This window comes from Onthophagus taurus, unplaced genomic scaffold, assembly GCF_036711975.1.
Source record: "Onthophagus taurus isolate NC unplaced genomic scaffold, IU_Otau_3.0 ScKx7SY_15, whole genome shotgun sequence".
In the NCBI taxonomy this organism is placed as follows: Eukaryota; Metazoa; Arthropoda; class Insecta; order Coleoptera; family Scarabaeidae; genus Onthophagus; species Onthophagus taurus.
In genome coordinates this window covers 4,858,609-4,878,036 of record NW_027248940.1, presented here as the reverse complement: position 1 = coordinate 4,878,036, position 19,428 = coordinate 4,858,609, and the positions used below count along the sequence as shown (strand labels likewise).

Below are 19,428 nucleotides of genomic sequence, written 5' to 3'. Positions count from 1 at the left end.
TTTTATTACCAACAGCGAGATTATCAAAACGAACCGCGACGTAATGTAAACGATAACAATTATACGGGCCGACAATCGCCCCCGCGGGTTACTAGATCACCGCAAATTCCCGCAAATAACAGGTACAATGAGACGAACTCTTTAAACGCATATCGTCCTGCGGTGAATACCCGAACCGCAGGAGACTCGAATTAAAGGGTTACGATAAGTCAATAAAGCCTGTCGAAAATTATGACCCAACTGTAAATAAGATTATACCGCATATGAGACTCATTTTTGAAACACCTTTTTCTATTAAATTGTTCAATAAAAACAAACCAATAACGATGTTAGTAGACACCGGTTCTCCTGTTACGATAATTAAACATTCTTGTGTAATTTCGGAAGCAATTAAACCTATGTCAGGAGATTTTAGTATTTCGGGAATAACGGGACACGGAATTGACATGCTAGGTACGACTGAGTTAAATTTTTCATTGGGGAATGAATCGAATTTAGGAGATTTCTCGTGCTATGTATGTTTGGACAATTTGCCTTTAACCACAGATGGAGTATTGGGACGCGATTTTATGGAATTTCACAATGTAATTATTGATTTTAGTAAAGGTAGCCTAAATGTAGGAGGTATTGATGTTAGATTTTCAAGTATCATGAACGTCAATTTGGGGTCGCAGCGTATTGTGTCTACAGATTCCCTTGAATGTAGAGAATCCACCACATCAGGTTTGGGTGTAGGTCAGGTAGATAATTTGGAACTCGCGAATGATTATGTATCAGAATTATCAACGGAAATAAATTTAATCGAACCGCAAGTAACGAGGACGGAGTATCTAATAAAGAAACGTGAAGTCGAAGAAAAGTACGTAACCGAGGAGACGAATCAACGAACGAGGTTTATGCCACTCGAGGTAAATGTTTTGGTAGAAGAGTTTGGGGAGTTAAGTTCAGATAGCAACGATGACTATGAAACCGGGTATCGCCGAATGATCGATGTAAATGTGGACAGGGATTGTCACGATAAAAGAATAGAAGAAGAAGAAAAAAAAATAGAGAAATTAAAGACTAAAGAAAGTCATAGGGAGAGCCGAGAAGGCGAAATTCAAGAAGACCCCAGCGGAAGTAGTGGATTAGTGACGCAGAAGTCACGAATTGTTGCAGAAAATAATGAGTTAAGGGAATGCGAAAATGAAGAAGAAATTAAGGATGAAACTAATATGAAAGATACGAAAGAAAACGAAATAAACAATCATAAAAACTGTCAATGTAATCCTGTTATCACCGTTGAAGAAGATATCGTTGAACCGTTTACAGAGAAGGTGTTAGCGGTTGACGTGCGTAATAATAATAAAAAGAACGACATTGTAATTGAATCAAGTAAAACGCCCTTTCATCCAAATATATTAATAGGAAGATGTGCTGTTCCAAGAGGGGAAAAACCACGAGTATTGGTTGCAAACATAGGAGAAGAATCAATAACGATCCCAAAGCATACAGAGATAGCTAGAGCGTATAGTTGTATAATACCGAATAAGAAGGTTAATCCAGAAGTAAAAAGCGAGATGGTTGCAATGATAAGAGAAAACGGAGAGACATCAACATTTTTGGAATCGATCTCATTGGCTCATCTATCAGAAACAGACAAAGAGAAAGTTGAAAAATTGTTATTGGATTATCGAGATATTTTCGACAATGGTGACGAAAGGTTTACGAAAACTCACAAGGTCAAACATCAAATTATTACTGAGAATGTACCACCAATTAGTAAACGTCCATATAGAGTATCAGTTCATCAACGAGAGTTCTTACAGGAAGAAATAGATAAGCTGTTAAAGAAAAATATTATTAAACCATCTCATTCACCCTGGTCGGCGCCGGTTGTAATCGTTAACCGGCAGATGTCAGACGGATCGATAAAACCCCGAGTATGTATAGATTACCGAGGACTCAACGCGGTAACTAAGAAAGATGTGTACCCGTTGCCGAATCTGCAAGAGACAGTAGATGTGTTAGGGAAGACTAATCTGTTTAGCGTGTTTGATGTAGCGTCGGCGTACCATCAAATAGAAGTGGAGAAGAATGACCGAGAAAAAACAGCTTTCTCCACGCCGTTCGGGCACTATGAGAGCAACCGAATGATGTTTGGGCTAGTAAATGCCCCCGCGACGTTTCAGCGCTTCATGAATTTTACATTTTCGGGATTGTTAGGTACTCATTGCCTCGTCTATTTAGATGATATAATAATTTTCAATGGAACGGGTGTCGACGATCATTTGAACAAACTACAAACTATTTTTGATAGAATCCGAGATGCAGGACTAAAACTTAAGATGGAGAAAAGCCAGATCGCGGTCCCAAAGGTGTCTTATCTTGGTCACATAATATCTGCCCAAGGCGTTCAACCGGATCCGGGAAAAATCAACTCGATACAGAATTTCCCCGTTCCAAAAAACGTTAGGAATTGTAGAGAATTTTTAGGGCTGGTGGGATGGTATAGGAAATTTATACCGGACTTTACCCGATTAGCGGCCCCAATTACGAAGTTAACGCGCAAAGATGTCGCGTTTAAATTCGAAAAAGAGCAATTGGAAGCGGTGGAAAGCTTAAAGGCCGCGATAACATCAGAATCGGTATTAATTTTCCCAGATTTCAATGAGCCTTTCATCTTGGCTACAGACGCGAGTAACACAGGATTAGGTGCTATACTTAGCCAGGTGAGAGAGGGAAATGAACGCCCTGTGGCTTTCGCTAGTAGAGGACTAAAGAAGGCTGAGCTAAACTATTCGACTACCGAAAAAGAGTGTCTTGCTGTCATATTTGGGATAAAGCAATTTCGGTGCTACTTATATGGACGCCGTTTCACTATCATAACAGACCACAGACCATTGAAATGGTTGATGAATATCAAAGACCCGAGCTCGAGACTAGCACGATGGGCTTTAATGCTAATGGAGTATGACTTCGAGATTATCCACAGACCGGGCCGAAAGCATGGAAACGTGGATGCTCTCAGCCGAAACAGTATAGTTTCCCTAATCCGAAAGGATGAGAAAGATAAGTTATGCATTAATGAAGTAGAGGGAAATTTGTTTGATGCTCCCCAAGGTTGGGTATTAGCTCATTGCGTTTCGGCGGATTTTGCGATGGGAGCTGGTATTGCAAAGGAATTTAAAAAGCGATTTGGCTCCGTTGAAAAATTAAGATCCGAGGAGAAAGGAGTTGGTGACATAGTACCGCAAATAGCGGAGAAACGAAAAATATACCATTTAATTTCAAAGGACGAATACTACCATAAACCAACGTACCACATGTTGAGACAGTGTCTAGAAACGTTACGGGAGGAAATGAATAAATCTGGGGAGAGATATTTGGCAATACCCAGAATAGGATGTGGTCTCGATAAACTAAAGTGGAGCCTAGTTAAAGAAGAATTAAGAGAATGTTTTGAGGGAACGAATACCATGATAATGGTATATAAATTACCTTTCGTTAAAAATAAAACACTATGTAAAATACAGGAAAATATAGCAACGCCAGTTTGGGATAAAAATGTTATTTTGAAAGAACAAGATAAGGACGAGTTTTGCATTGAAATACGGGATTCGCTTTCATCAAACAAAGATCTTAGGGATAGTTATTTCATAGATAATGATAAGCTCTTATTTAAAACTGATGAGTTAGGAAAAGAAGTACTAGTGTTGCCGAAATCATTTGTGCAGAAGGCTTTGCATGATTACCACGATTTACCATTTGCAGGTCATGGCGGTCAAGCGAAAACATTAGCTTTACTTAAGGATAGGGTATTTTGGCCGTCTATGACACGTGATGTTAAAAAGTATTGTTCGAATTGTGAGTCATGAAATAGACGTAAAACTTCCCCCCATATGTCTAGAGCACCCTTGCAAAAATTTACAACTGTTCGAAAGCCATTCGAAAGAAGTTCAATGGACATAGTGGGTCCGTTACCAACAACATACAAAGGAAACAAGTATATACTTACGTTCCAGGACTATTTCACCAAATATTTAGAGGCAGTAGCCTTACCTGATCAGAAGGCTGATACTGTGGCTCGAGCTTTTGTAACGCAAATAGTAAGTCGCCACGGTACTCCTCTGCAGTTGCTCACCGATCAGGGTACAAATTTTGTGTCGTCACTCATGAAGGAAATTTGTAAGCTATTAAATATCGACAAAATACAAACCACACCGTATCATCCCGAGTGCAATGGTCTTATCGAGAGAAGTCATCGGGTGATCAAGGACGTACTATCTCACTATGTTAAAAAGGACCAAAGAACCTGGGATGAATGGCTACCCTATGTTCTTCTGGCGTACAGATCAACGGTGCATAGTAGTACGGGCTATACCCCCCACTTTTTGTTATACGGCAGGGAAATGGAATTACCAGTGGATGTTTTTCTCCGACCCTCCAGGTGTAAGTACGACTGTGATGAGAACTATGTGACGGAATTGGCAGCGCGAATGAACCACGTGTATGAGACGGTTTTTGAAAGTTTGCAGCTTGCCGCTCGAAGACAGGCTGAGTATTATAATAAAAGAAGTAAGCACAGAGATTTTTACGTAGGAGAGTTGGTACTCTTAAAAGACACATCTATAAAACCAGGTCTAAATAGAAAATTAGCCCAACCTTGGATAGGACCGTACATGATTACAAAAATTAAAGGACCAGAGAACTACGAAATTACATCAGTAAACGGAAAGCTAAAATCTATTGTACATAGTAATAGATTGAAATCATTTCGAACTAATAAAGACTCAACCCCGAAAGAGTGTAAAAGCCTAGATTCGAATGTACACCTCGAAGAAATAAACGAAGACCGGTATGTTGAGCCACATATGCCGATAATCAGTTTACATACACCGGATCTGACTTTTCGAAAAAATACAGGAGTAACAGATTTACTAAATGAGACCCCCTGCCCAAAAATTAATATATGTCCGAGACGATTAATTCTGGAAGAGAGTGATGATACTAGTACAGCAGAAAATCTGGAAGGGAAAAATGAATGTATGAGTAAGGAGTTGTTGGAGTCAATAGCTGAACCTTCTGAAAACCCTTCAGAAATAGAAAGAGAACGTGAGGACGATAGTATTATTATTAAGGCACCAGAATTAATAGATGAACCCCTTGAAGAACCGTTGGCAATACGACGGGAGAGGAGAGCCATAAAACTTCCAGCTAGGTATAGGTAAAGTATAAGGTATACAGGTAAAAAAAAAAAATAAATAAATAAATAAAAATATTAATATTAAAATAAGTAAATTAATAAGTTAAATACTAAAATTAAAAAGAAAATAAATTTATTTTTTTTTTTCTTTTCAAATAATAAAAAAAATATATAATTAATAGCTTTTATTGTCTATTTTGTTGTTGATTACTAAACACCGGAAAATCGGATTTTTGTTTTTGTTTGTTTCAGCGCTCTTAACTACTTTATTGGCGATTGGAGCCTACATAAATATAGGATTAACAATTTATTATCGCATACGATTGTAGCGCCCGTAGTGTTAATATTAGTCTCATATCGCTAAAAAAAAAAAAAAAGTTGGAGATTGTTCACAAATAAGGTCCAATTATGTAGAAAACATGTTACAAGTGCAAATAGTCCAAAGAGCCCGGATTCACCGACAAATCGTATATAGAAACACATAAAAATCGCTTATTATTGGCCCCGTTATCACCAACCACCGTTAGTTTGCTCGCTAAGAATGAAACGAGTTATGTCGGCCGTGCAATCGGAGAAGTCCTGTACATATTGAAATGTGTACCAAAGAGAGTGCAAGTAAGAAAAACGTATACTTGTTACCATGAACTTCCTGTCTCTGATACGGATAACCGGTCCTATTTTGAGTCGCCAATGACACATGTACTCCTGGACTATGCAGACCAGGTTGACCGCAACCTCATTAGTTCACCAATGTATCAGATTGAAAAGCCCTGGGTAGCCTTAACTCCACTGCAGGTATCCCAGACACCACCTGATGGACTTCTACCTTATGAAGATTCAGAAATCAAAATTTAGTACCATTATGAATTTGGGAGTGGCCGAAATTTATAACAACGAAGACGTCAGACAAGCACAAGAACTAGTACAAGTCGGCTTGGAACGATCAGCTATAAACAATGTCATTATTAGAAAAATCCAGGGAAAGAAGACAGAAAAATAAGGACTGGATTCAACTATTTCATGCGGAAGAGTTGCGTAAATTTGCTAAGAGCACGTTATCGCACGAGTGATTGTTTTATTGTGTTTCGTAAAGGGACTCGCTAGCGTGATATTGAATGGCTACGCAATATTTAAAACCTTGGGATGAGGTATCGTCATCTTGGCCAGTTGTGGAAAAATTTTACGATGTGGCTTTTTAATCAGAGAAGGGGTGAGGATCTTGCTTCGCCAGAAACTCCGACTAACATAGTTCCTGAGGCAACCAATTCCACAAGCCCTGAAGTGATGGTTTCAAATATATATTCTGAGGTACCGACCTCTCCAAGTTGGATGCGGAAATAAATGGTAACCAAGATTCAGAAAACTTCGTCTGTTACAGATCCTATTAAACCAAGAATACTTACTCCGAAATTGTCCTTCATTCAAAAAAATCCTGAAATATACGATTCCTATCATTTGTAAATAATCATTAAATAAAAAAAAAAAAAAAAAAAAAAACATTCTAAATAAATCAACAATGTCTTATCGTCGACACATAAATGGAGCCAGCTGAGAACATGTTTATTTTCCACCGAACAAATGTAGTAGCACCCGTCAGGTCGCCCCGAGATGTGATGACAGCTTCTCTACTTCGACTACTTGACTGTGCGTGCGTGGTAGTTCTTAAACGTTTTGGTGTGAAGGACTATGTTACAACTTTTAAAATAATTTTTAATAAATTAAGTTTAAAATCGGTGAAAGACTCTTAAGAAAGTGACTAAAATGCATATGAAAAAAAAAAAAAAAAAAAAATTGACTTTTTGTTTCAAAAGAATATCATTAAAAATGTGTTTTCGTAATTAAAATTATGTGAAAATTGGACTCTATGTTACTGAGAAGTGTTTAGATGTAGACTTTTTGTAACGATTGAGATTGTTGATTCTTAAGATTTCAAGTAGATATCGGAAATACTAGAATGCGGTTTGTATTGTTCATTTTGGTATCATAAATAAGGCTCTTAGGGGAGCCTTCTTTTAAAAAGGTGGGAGGGATGTAACAAACCGCATTTTGGGATTCGAAAGCGATTAAAAAAAAATAATAAAACGCAATACAGGCAGAACTTTGTAATTTAATTACGAAGTTGCGTCTTGAGAACCGAGGGTCCAGACTAAATACTACGTAGGCGGTTCTGGCAGGAATGTGCCGAGGTGGCAGTTAGAGTAGATGGAGCAGGGGAGAAATGAAGAAAAAATCGGGGAGTCGGTTACGGGATTGGAACAGAAAAGCATCGGGCGAAACCGGGAAATTAAAGTTTTTGTTGTGTTTTTAAATTCGAGTCGTGCGATTTGAACTTATAGCAATTTAGTTATAAAATTCGTTGAATTGGATTCTCTTTCTTCGATGAATATTTTACTTTAACAAACGGGTAAGCGTTATTAAAATCTTAAACTTCCGATTTCTCATTGAACCTGCTAACCACCTCGGCAAATTTCGTAATGATGTTGTTGAATAGCTTATGTCATGTAATTTTTACTTTTTAAAACCTTTGTCAGTTGTTTTTTTTTATATATAATATAATACGTTCTTGTTCAAAAATAAAGCAAACTTATTCTTTAGCAGTGAAATTTCGTTTTCTTTCAATCTATTTTTATTCTTAATTTCAAATTACTGCCGTTCGCTTTCAAGTGAACGAATGCAGTGTGCCAAACCCTAACTCAGTCATTGCTAGCTATCAAGAAAACGGTAGTGCGTGGACAGTTGGGTACGCGAGCCGCTCCGTGGACCTAGCTAGGAAACCCACTACGGGAAACGAGCAGTTCTCGAGAGCTAGTTTGTGACAGTTTAATCTCAATTTTGGGAGCAGCTTCGCTTCTTTTAATCGAACCTACATACTCTTTAACATAATTCCTGAAAATTTAATGATTCCAAACCGATTATTAAATAAGTTATGAATTTATATAACATTAAATGTTTGAATTTTTGCAGCTTTCTTATACTATCAACTTTAAGTACCTAAAACGTTTTCATAGACAGCTTTTGAAGTAGAATCGTATTTCTAATTTAAATTTACACCCATTTTAGAGTTTATCTTAAAAAATTTAAGATTCCAATTGCATATTTAAAAAAGTTATGATTTTTTAAAACGAAAAACGATGACTTGCGATATTTGTTGATTTAATCACCCAGAAAATTTAGTCTCAACTTTAGGAATAATTTCGCTTCTTTTAATCGAATCTGCACACTTTTTAACATATTTCCTGAAAATTTCATGATTCCAAACCGATTATTAAATTTTATAAATTTATATAACATTAAATGCTTGAATTTTAACAATTTCTTGTACTTTCAACTTTAAGCACTTAAAACGTTTTTATAAACAACTCTTGAAACAGAATCGTATTTTTTATTTAAATCTATACCGTTTTTAGAGTTTCCCTTACAACTTTGAAGATTCTAACTTAATATTTAAAAAAGTTATGACATTTTAAAACAAAAAAACGTTGATTTTTGATTTTTTTTTAATTTAATCACCCAGAACAGTTTAATCTCAATTTTGGGAGCAGTTTCGCTTCTTTTAATCGAACCTACACACTTTTGAACATAATTCCTGAAAATTTTATGATTCCAAACCGATTATTAAATAAGTTATGAATTTATATAACATCAAATACTTGCATTTTTGCAGCTTTCTTATACTATCAACTTTAAGTACCTAAAACATTTTTATAAACAGCTTTTGAAGCAGAATCGTATTTATACTTTAAATTTACACCCTTTTTAGAGTTTATCTTAAAAAAATTAAGATTCCAATTACATATTTAAAAAAGTTATGATTTTTTAAAACGAAAAACGATGATTTGCGATATTTGTTGATTTAATCACCCAGAAAATTTAGTCTCAACTTTAGGAATAATTTCGCTTCTTTTAATCGAATTTGCACACTTTTTAACATAATTCCTGAAAATTTCATGATTCCAAACCTGTCATTAAATAAGTTATGAATTTATATAACATTAAATGCTTGAATTTTTGCAGCTTTCTTATACTATCAACTTTAAGTATCTAAAACGTTTTTATAAATAGCTTTTGAAGCAGAATCGTGTTTCATATTTAAATCTACACTCTTTTTAGAGTTTCCCTTAAAAATTTGAACATTTCAATTTGATATTTAAGAAAGTTATTATGATTCTTTATAATAAAAAACGTTGATTCTCGATACTTTTTGATTTAATCACCCAAAAACACTTTAGTTTCAATTTTTGGAACAGTTTCACTTCTATTAATAGAATCTACACACTTTTTAACATAATTCCTGAAAATTTCATAATTCCAAACTGATTAGTAAATGTTATGAATTTATATAACATTAAATGCTTGAATACTAACAATTTCTTGTACTTTCAACTTTAAGCACCTAAAACGTTTTTATAAACAACTCTTGAAACAGAATCGTATTTTTTATTTAAATCTACACCCTTTTTAGAGCTTCCCTTAAAAATTTGAAGATTCCAACTTAATATTTAAAAAGTTATGATATTTTATAACAAAAACGCATTGATTTTTGATTCTTTTTGATTTAATCACCCAGAAGAGTTTAATCTCAATTTTGAGAGCAGTTTCGCTTCTTTTAATCGAATCTACATACTTTTTAACATAATTCCTGATAATTTCATGATTCCAAACCGATTATTAAATAAGTTATGAATTTATATAACATTAAATGCTTGAATTATAACAATTTCTTGTACTTTTTATACAATTAACGGCGTTTTTTATACAATAACTTTAAGCATATACAATTCCCTAATTTTTTTATTCAAAATAGAAAATTAAAGTAACTTTTCATATTTCACCAATAAATTATAAATAAATATAATTTATATTAAATAATTAAATTATATTAATTTTCCAACAGATGTCGCCACTTTACAAATTCTAAAAACACAAATAAATTAATTAATCCGTTTTAATAAAATAAAAATTTTATTTAAAACAATCAATTAAAGCAACATTTATTCCCCAACTTATTTTCCCCAAAAATTATAAATAAATATAATTAATATTAAATAAATAATTAACTTACAAAATTTTATCAGAAGATGTCGCCACGTTACATAACCTCAAAATATAAATAAATCAATAAATTCTTTAAAAGTGTTTAAAAATGGGTTCTGAGCAATCAAATTTGCGCCAAAATAGCTTGCACAGTGATAAACAACCAAATAATGTATTACGCAAACAGCATACAATCGCAAATCCAGAGTCAAGTAATGATGTGGAGAGACCCGGATCAACATCTCCGGGCCCCAGTATTTGTAGCGATTCCGATTTACCCTACATTAGTTACACCGTAAATCGCCCAATAGGAGATTCCCCCAAACTAACTAACAAGCAAATAAACAAATCGAAACCAGTACAGCGGAAATTACAACAAAAAAGCATCAAAAAGTCTTCGACTCATAGCATCGTTGTTGTAAAACCAGCCCTTGTGGGGCCTAACGTTGAAAGAGATCCCGACATTTTAAAACTACAAGTAAATATTTAACCCTTTAAGTAATACTTATTTAATTTGATTATTTTGTTTAAGAGTATCCCAATGTTTTTACCGATAATGCGAGCAACTTTAAATCTCCCCGCAGCGAGAGATCCCGAAGTTTTGGAACGTTTGGATCCGATCCCGTTGACAAAACTTTGTCTCCGCTATCAAGATCATTTAAATTCGTGCGCCACTTTAGTTTCAACCGAACAAAATCAAATTACACAACGGATTAAAGAAACGGACGCTGAAATCCAAGGGATTATGTCCGTCGCGACTGACCGGCAAAAGAAATATTCGCGATACGCCGAACGATTAATGAAAATCCAAGAGTTATCGCACCAATTAAATCGGTGTCATATGATTTTGAATCAAACTTTGGAGTCGATTGAGACGTTGAATGATTATTTGGACATTGAGGATCGTTTGGAACCGTTTGTGTGGACGACTGGGTGATAATTAAATTAATGTGGAAACTGTAACATAATTTAGGCAGCAAATGAGGTTCTGGTGACTGATTAAGAAATGTGTATATAGATTTTGATATAGAGATGTTGTTTTATTTGCTAAAAATTATGATTTAATATTTCCATTCTTGTTCTTTGAATTATGACGTGTAATTTTATTCCCAGGCCATTAATCCTGTATATTAAGGGAGGTTTCTACCTTGTTAGGTCAAAAAAAAAGTACGCGTGTGAAGTTGGCCATAGATTTTAAACTGAAAAAAATGCGTGATCGGGGTATTCAATCGATCTAATTTCAACAGCATCGTATTCCCGGTGGCTTCTTGCTTCAGATTCGGAAAGAAAATTTTCCTAACCATTTCTTATTTTTCGGGAAAATCGATTTTCTTCAAACTTTCGCAAAATTCGGCTCGTTCAGTGTTTTTAATCGATCTAATTTCTACGGCATCGTATTCTTGGTGCCCATTTACTTCAGATTCAAAAAGAAAATTTTCCTAACCACTTCTTATATTCCGGGAAAATAGTTTTTCTTCAAACAATCGCAAATTTCGGTCTGTTCGGGGTTTCTAATCGATCTATTTCAACGGCATCGTATTCCTGGTCGCCTATTGTTTCAGATCCGAAAATGAAATTTTTCTAACCATTTCCTATATTCCGGGGCTTTTATTCGTTGTCTAAGAAGCCTACCTTAGTCGGGAACTATGTCTCACAGCTTCTTAACTTGCGCCCCGCAGAATCTCCATAACCGAAGTACACTTAGGCATTTTGACGAATCCCAGCTATGGCATGAAAACCTCGGGACGTTTACCTACCTGTCGCGCTGATATATTACTGCACCGATTCGAAAGACTGATTAACACTAGAACTACCAAGAGTTGTTGTATAGTTGAGGAAATATAAAAATGCAGAGAAAAGTTTTAAATACAGGGTTCCCTATAATAGGCTACCCATTTCGAAATTTGAATTAAAATTTTTTTAGTTAACAAAACAAACTTTTTATTATACTAAATTACAGCTAACTTTTTGGGATTTATGATAACTTATAAATATTTGGCTAATTTAATTCTAACTTTTAAAAATCACGTCTTCTAATTGACCTCCACCAACTTCAACACATTTTTCAATATTAGATAAAAAGTGGTTCATTACACGGCGTAGCAAACCTTCGTCTATTCCTTCAACTTCTTCACGAATTTTGACTTTGAGTTCCTCGATTGTACCTGGACGACTCGCAAACACTTTGGCTTTTAAATATCCCCACAGGAAAAAATCGGGTGCCGTTAAGTCGGGGGACCTCGAAGGCCAAGGTAAATCTCCGAATCGAGAAATGAGTCGACCATTAAACATTTCTCGCAGAACCCTCATTGAGTTTCTGGCGGTTTGAGCTGTTGCCCCATCTTGTTGGAATAGTAAGGGATTGTTTAGTAATCCTCGTCTATTTAATTCTGGAATGAGGAATGTCTCTAGCATGTTTACGTAGCGCTCGGATGTTACTGTTACAGCGCGGTTATTTTCATCCTCAAAAAAATATGGACCAATAATACCAAAAGATCCTACTCCACACCACACAATAACTTTTGGATTATGGAGGTTCTGTGTAAAGATTTCACGAGGATTTTCATTTGACCAGTATCTAAAATTCTGTTTATTAACCATGCCATTCAAATAAAAATTTGCTTCGTCGCTCATTAGGAGATTGTGGAGCAATTCACAATTTACTTGATGTAAATCCAAAAATTCTTGACAAAATGCTAACCTTGCTTCTTTATCTTGATTGCTAAGGTGCTGTGCCATTTGGTACTTATAGGGATGAAATTTTAAATCCTTTCGAATAATTCGATCTAAGCTTCCCTTTGATATTCCTAGGATAAGGCTTTGTAGATTAGCAGACCTTTTAGGACTTCTTGTAAACGCAATTCTAACTCGTTCAATATTTTCTGGTGTACGAATTGTTCTTCGACGTCCAGGCTTCTTCAAATCTTGTACAGAACCATTTTCACGCCAATGACGAACCCATAACTTAACAGTTTTACGATTTGGCGTGTGACCCCTATTGTTGTTATTAAACTGACGCCGGAATGCACGCCTAACTTCTTCTATCGAATTGCTTCTAATGTAAGTTTCTACACAAAACACACGTTGTTGGACTGAGTAATCCATGAAAGTTCAAACAGATGTTGAAAAAAAATGACGAAACTAAAAATAATATCGAATATTATCTCGATAATAATAATTAATAATTTAAAACTTATTTGTGACAGGCGACTACTTGATTAATAATTAACTTAAATCCCAAAGACTACAGAAGATATTCCCACAGAGAAAAACTTATTTAGTTATCTCATAGGGAATTTATTAATAAAATAAAATGGGTAGTCTATTATGGGGAACCCTGTATATACATCTATTTACATAAAAAGTAATAATATTATTTGTTTGTTATTTAGGTTTAGTTATTATTTAGATCACCACAATTTTGACATACAGATTTTTTTTTCAATGTACAGGGTGTCCAAATTTCGATGGGTTTGCAGGATATCTCAGTTATTATGAAAGATAGAAAGTTGCGGTTTTCGCGAACCTGAGCTACTTTTTTGTGAAACTTATAATGCCGCAAACCAAATTTTCATAGACCTCTGTTTTTGGTATTTCAAAATTTATGATTTTCAGACACCCCCCGTATCTCGGCTATCCGGAAACTTAGTAAAAAAGTAAAAACGGGTTCTAATAGATTTTTTCACGGAGAATCCAATGGTGCACGTAGAATTTTTCTAGTCATCACGGTTTTTGAGTTATAAACACAACTTAGGTTTTTTTAAATGGAACCACCTATATTTTATTTTTTTATTGAACTGGATTTTTTTCAAGCTTTTCAATGATATATAATACTCTATACTTACCTTTATAATTAACCTCGAAATTGAAAAAAAATACATTATTTTATAAGTAGGCAATAATGATAAATAGACTGCCTAGCATGACGTCACAGAGATGGGCGGAGCTTATATCGACTCCAAACAATTTCGTTGCTAACCACAGTTGCTAATGATAAACCGTAATAAAAATGTCATTTGAAATGTCATAAAAAGTCACTTAGTTTATTTTATTTTAACACTAATTGAAAAATTGCATATGGTGATTTACCGTTAGCAACACAGTTAGCTATGAAAATGTTTGGAGTCGATATAAGCTCCGCCCATCTCTGTTACGTCAAGGCTTAGGTTGTCTATTAAGTGATCGCGTTGCTAGGATACCGGAATAAACAAAGTAAATATAGTTAATTACTGTCATAGATAACTTATATAGATGTGACATTTACGTAAAATTTTTGTACACAGCACCAGCGCTCCGAACGGCTCGGACCAATACTAATATTAAATAGCGGCTAACGTGATAAATCTTAAATATAAAATTTTCTAATTTTTTTGTGTGGAATTAAATAAAAAAAATAAAGACATTTGTGGATTTTAATAATCTTTTTATTAAAATTATTATCATAACCATAAAGTCTTATTTTAATATAAAAGAACAATAACTATAAACAATGTGTAATAATCTAATGATTAATGATAACTGTTAAAAATTTTACGAAGTGATTTAACTCTTTCGATATAAGATGAAATATTACCGCGAAGAAGTGGTAAATTTAACTAAATTCTAATAGGTTGCAACACATTTGAATGTCAAAATAACTTTGTTAAAAGATGTTAAAAATACGGTGTTAATCTGTTTATTCCTCACACTGTAATTTTACACTTTATAACACCTTATACCCCTTTCCATTTTGTAGCATTAAATGTAATGCCAATATTTTGTCTCAAGTGTATAACGCCTCCCCTGCAACCTTCTTCCTTCGTTGTCATATTGGCTCAAAAAAAAAGGATTGTTTTAGTCTGTCTAAACTTGAAATTGACTGCTTAAAAAGTTGTTTCTTTGGTAATAATTTTCTTTTATTTCTTTAGGATGTTATACTCTGGCGCTGGAATTTCCTCTTATACATCACTGCTTTCCTGAAAACATTATGTAGGGAAATTGAATGTCACGTTGGAATTAAAAAATCGACAGCCTGTGCGATTCTAAAAAAGTATAAATATAAACCCTACAAAGAACAAATAGTTCACCACTTACACCCGGGAGATGCCGAACGACGTTTGGAATTCTGTAACTGGTATTTGAACCATGCACAAAATAATATTGAATTTAGTTCCTCTATTATATGGTCTGATGAGGCATATTTTACCAGCACAGGAATCTATAATCGTCATAATAACAGGCATTGGCATCAAGAAAACCAACATATTATAATTGAGCGAGGTTTTAGCGTGGCATGTTTTATTATTGGGCCACGAATTGTTTACAAAATATTTGAAGGAAACCTTTGCGCTAATCGCTATTTGGCCATCTTGCAAGAGGCTTTGCCAGAGATTTTGGATGATATTCCTCTTATTCGGCTAAATAATATTTATTTTCAGCAGGACGGAGCTCCCGCTCATAATGCGCAGTTAGTGAGTCGCAACCTAACTGCAGAATTTCCTGGTAGGTGGATAGGCACACAAGGTCCAACGCGATGGCCAGCAAGATCACCTGATTTATCTATTTTGGACTTCTTTTTATGGGGATATATCAAGAATCGGGTATATAGTACCCAGAATCGAACAAAATTGGAATTGAAAATTGCTGTAACTGATGCTTTTTCACATTTACAGCAACATCCCATAACTATTCTAAATGCAATTAAACGCATTACTAAACTTTGTGAACAATGTGTGCATCAAAATGGTAACAACTCTGAACAATTCTTGTAACGTGAAGCTATATTTGCATAATGTTTAGTTTTTAATAATTTTTCGTTTTTAGCAAACAAAATTTAATAGATACATTTTTTTAATAAGTCAATAATTAATATTAGTATTAGTATTAGTATATAGTATTTTCAAAATTCTTTGTTTATTCTGGTATCCTAGCAACGCGATCACTTAATTTATCATAACCTACTTATAAAATAATGTGGTTTTTTTAATTTCGAGGTTAATTATAAAGGTAAGTATAGAGTATTATATATCATTGAAAAGCTTGAAAAAATTCTAGTTCAATAAAAAAATAAAATATAGGTGGTTCCATTTAAAAAAACCTAAGTTGTGTTTATAACTCAAAAACCGTGATATCTAGAAAAATTCTACGTGCATCATTGGATTCTACGTGAAAAAATCTATTAGAACCCGTTTTTACTTTTTTACTAAGTTTCCGGATAGCCGAGATACGGGGGATGTCTGAAAATCGTAAATTTTGAAATACTCCCTGTATATCAAAAACGAAGAGGTCTATGAAAATTTGGTTTGCGGCATTGTGAGTTTCACAAAAAAGTAGCTCAGGTTCGCGAAAACCGCAACTTTCTATCTTTCATAATAACTGAGATACCCTGCAAACCCATCGAAATTTGGACACCTGTACATTTACCACAAACGTGTTTTTTACAACTAGCACATACAGTGTGTCCCCGGATAGGTGAAACGACTCTTATAAAACGTAATTTTTTTTCGATATTAACTGTCATCTTTTGGGGTTCAGGCCTGCTTGATTAAAGGCTAATTTTGAAAATATTTTCAAATTTTAAAAAACAAGTGAGTGTTGATACTGAAGCTAAAACTTCTTGTGTGTCAGGTAAAGTACCTTTTCTGTTTACAGTATGGTAAAATGTTACTAAGAAATTTTATTCAGAATGAAAAGTTGTGGCCATATGCAAATTTTCATCAGGCTACTTTGATAAAACCTATTGTTTATTATTTTCGTCAATAGTACCTTATAACGACTTTTTGTTTTGAGATTCAGATTATTAGGGAGAAATAAACAAACCGTTCTGAAAATGTTCAAAAGAAATTAAGTGTGTGTTCGCCCACAAAGGAAAACAGTTGATCATAGTTAATCAGTTTCATCATAATTTTTTTTTCTTAGAGTGAATACTTCCTGCTGTAAGAAATCTTTTGATTAAACGCCAACAAGTACTTCTTTTAATTGCAGTATTTGGAAATTTTTCACAAAATAAAGCAATAATCGGTTTTTTCCCGGTTCCATAACACTGAATCACGTAAACTTTTTCCTGTAATGTTAACATTCTGTTTAAAAAACACTTTAAGTTTACTAAATTACAGTTTGAGAGATTAACAGTGACAGGAAAGCAATTTTGTTTTTCCATGGCAGTCTTTGTTAGAAATAAAATTGTTTGATATGGATTTTTTCAAAGTAGGCCGATCAATCCGAAAATTTGCATATGCCCATAGTTTTTCATTCTGAACAAAACTTCTTAGTAACACTTTCACGTATTGTAAACAGAAAAGGTACTTTACCTGCCACAAAAAGAGTTTTTCTTTCACTGTCAAGGCTCACTTGTTTTTTAATAATTGATAATATGTTCAAAATTAGTCGTTAATCAAGCAGGGCTAAACCCCAAAAGATGACAATTAATATCGAAAAAATTTTACCTTTTATAAGAGTCGTTTCACCTATCCGGGGACACACTGTATATTCACAGTTTTATTTTCATTGCAGAAACCTATTTGGCAAGTTTTTCTTATATTAGAACTTTCAGGGCTCTTCAAGATGGCATTCAAATTTTCCTGTTCTGATAGATCTTTATACTCTGCGGAAATTGTTCTGTTAATTGAAACAAAAAAATTTTTCGCGATATATTTTCGTCAGTTGTTTCGTTGTACAAAACCCATGCATTTATTGCTGCTAACTTGAGAATGTAAAAAATACTTGAAGAGGCCATCCTCGAGATCCGAGTAATACGACTATCCTGTGTGTACTTGAACTCACGACACATTGCTGAGAAGTTTTCATATTGAAAACGTTAAAAATAACGACCGGTCATTTTGACCGGTCGGTATACAGGTGTATCTGAATGACTGCAACAAACTTCAAGGGGTGATTCTTTAGTAAATTTTAAGGGTACTTTCATATATGAACCATGGGCGACTTCGGCTCCCCTAAGGAGCTACACCCCTCCAAAAATGGCGGAAAATTTTGGTTTAATTTTTTTTTTTCGAAAACCATAAACGCTAGGAAAACGAAATTTAGGGAATATGTTTAACTCATAATAGGGCACGTTTTGATGCTATTTGTACTTTCAACCTATCCTTCTAAACTACTAAACGTAACCACCCCCGTTCAATTTATGCCTAGATTTTTTTTATGAAGATGATAAGTACATTGGAAAAATTTCAGTTAGATAGGTAAAACTATTCTAAAACTTTTTTATCTCTCTGAAGTTCTTCGAAAATTTAATAATTTCTGGGAAAAAAAATAATTAAGCAAACACTAACTGTTAAGCTGTAGGGTTGTTAATCGAAAGTTAGAATGAATTTTTAATGAAAAAACCTTAGTAGGCTTTGCAATCTTTCTCAGAAATATTTTTGACGTTTAAATGTCAGTGGTTTTCTTACTATTATTATTATTTTATTTAAAATTTTAAGCGTAAATGCGATAGAACTTTATTCAAAAATTAATTTGAAAAACAATAATAACACAGGCAGACAAATTTTTAAACCAGAGACCAGACTATACCTTCCAAATAATTTTCGATACCCTGAATCCGAATCTGACGTCAGAATTGCTTCATCACCTAAGATTTTCAAGATATCTTACCTAAAATATGCGAAAAACACGATTTTTCAGCACATTCAAGGCTGAATTTACATCTAAAAGATAATTTTTTTCTACAGAAGTCATTATGCCATTTAAAACTATTTCTCTGCCCCCTTAAAATCTTATGTTATTCATTTAAATATTTTTCTTGATCCCTGAGAAATTATCTCCTAAAACTAAGAAATTCATCATATTTGAAATAACATCTGTTTATTTTCCAGTTTTATTTACAAGTTTTAAAATATTTTATTAACACTTCAAAGCAATACAAAATATTAATAAACAACAAATAACAACAAACGTATGGTCTAAAACGAAATTAATGATAAAGAACCTGAAGTGGCCTGCCCTTACCCTATCAATGTCGTTTACAGAGATTGTTAAAAAAAGGTTTCTTAATGTAGTTGGAAAAACGCATTAAAACGCAGTGAATTCAAAACATTGTAAATACTTACATACAAAAAAGTACAAATGACTGATCCGATCATACGATTTCGATAAAATTCCATATATGGTATTTTTTTCTCATTTTACAGACGTATACAAAAGTGTATGTGTTCAGGTAAAGTGACACTTCCGGTCAAGCGATTCCGTTGAAATTCAATATATCGTAATTTTTT

At 34.0% G+C, this 19,428-nt stretch overlaps 1 protein-coding gene across 1 annotated transcript; it reads left to right on the top strand.

Annotated features, from left to right (window-relative positions):
- The first annotated feature begins 10,240 nt into the window (after positions 1-10,240).
- On the top strand, positions 10,241-11,250 carry LOC111416314 (BLOC-1 related complex subunit 5). The gene is made up of 2 exons (XM_023048288.2): positions 10,241-10,697; positions 10,752-11,250. The coding sequence occupies exons 1-2, from the start codon at positions 10,329-10,331 to the stop codon at positions 11,154-11,156; spliced, it is 774 nt and encodes a 257-aa protein (XP_022904056.2). The 5' UTR covers positions 10,241-10,328; the 3' UTR covers positions 11,157-11,250.
- Positions 11,251-19,428: the final 8,178 nt, after the last annotated feature.

Excerpts from the sequence above, each read along its gene's own strand:
- LOC111416314 (XM_023048288.2), top strand. The coding sequence starts at position 10,329 with ATGGGTTCTGAGCAATCAAATTTGCGCCAAAATAGCTTGCACAGTGAT. Across the intron at positions 10,698-10,751 it reads CCGACATTTTAAAACTACAA|AGTATCCCAATGTTTTTACC; the intron begins GTAAATATTTAA and ends ATTTTGTTTAAG.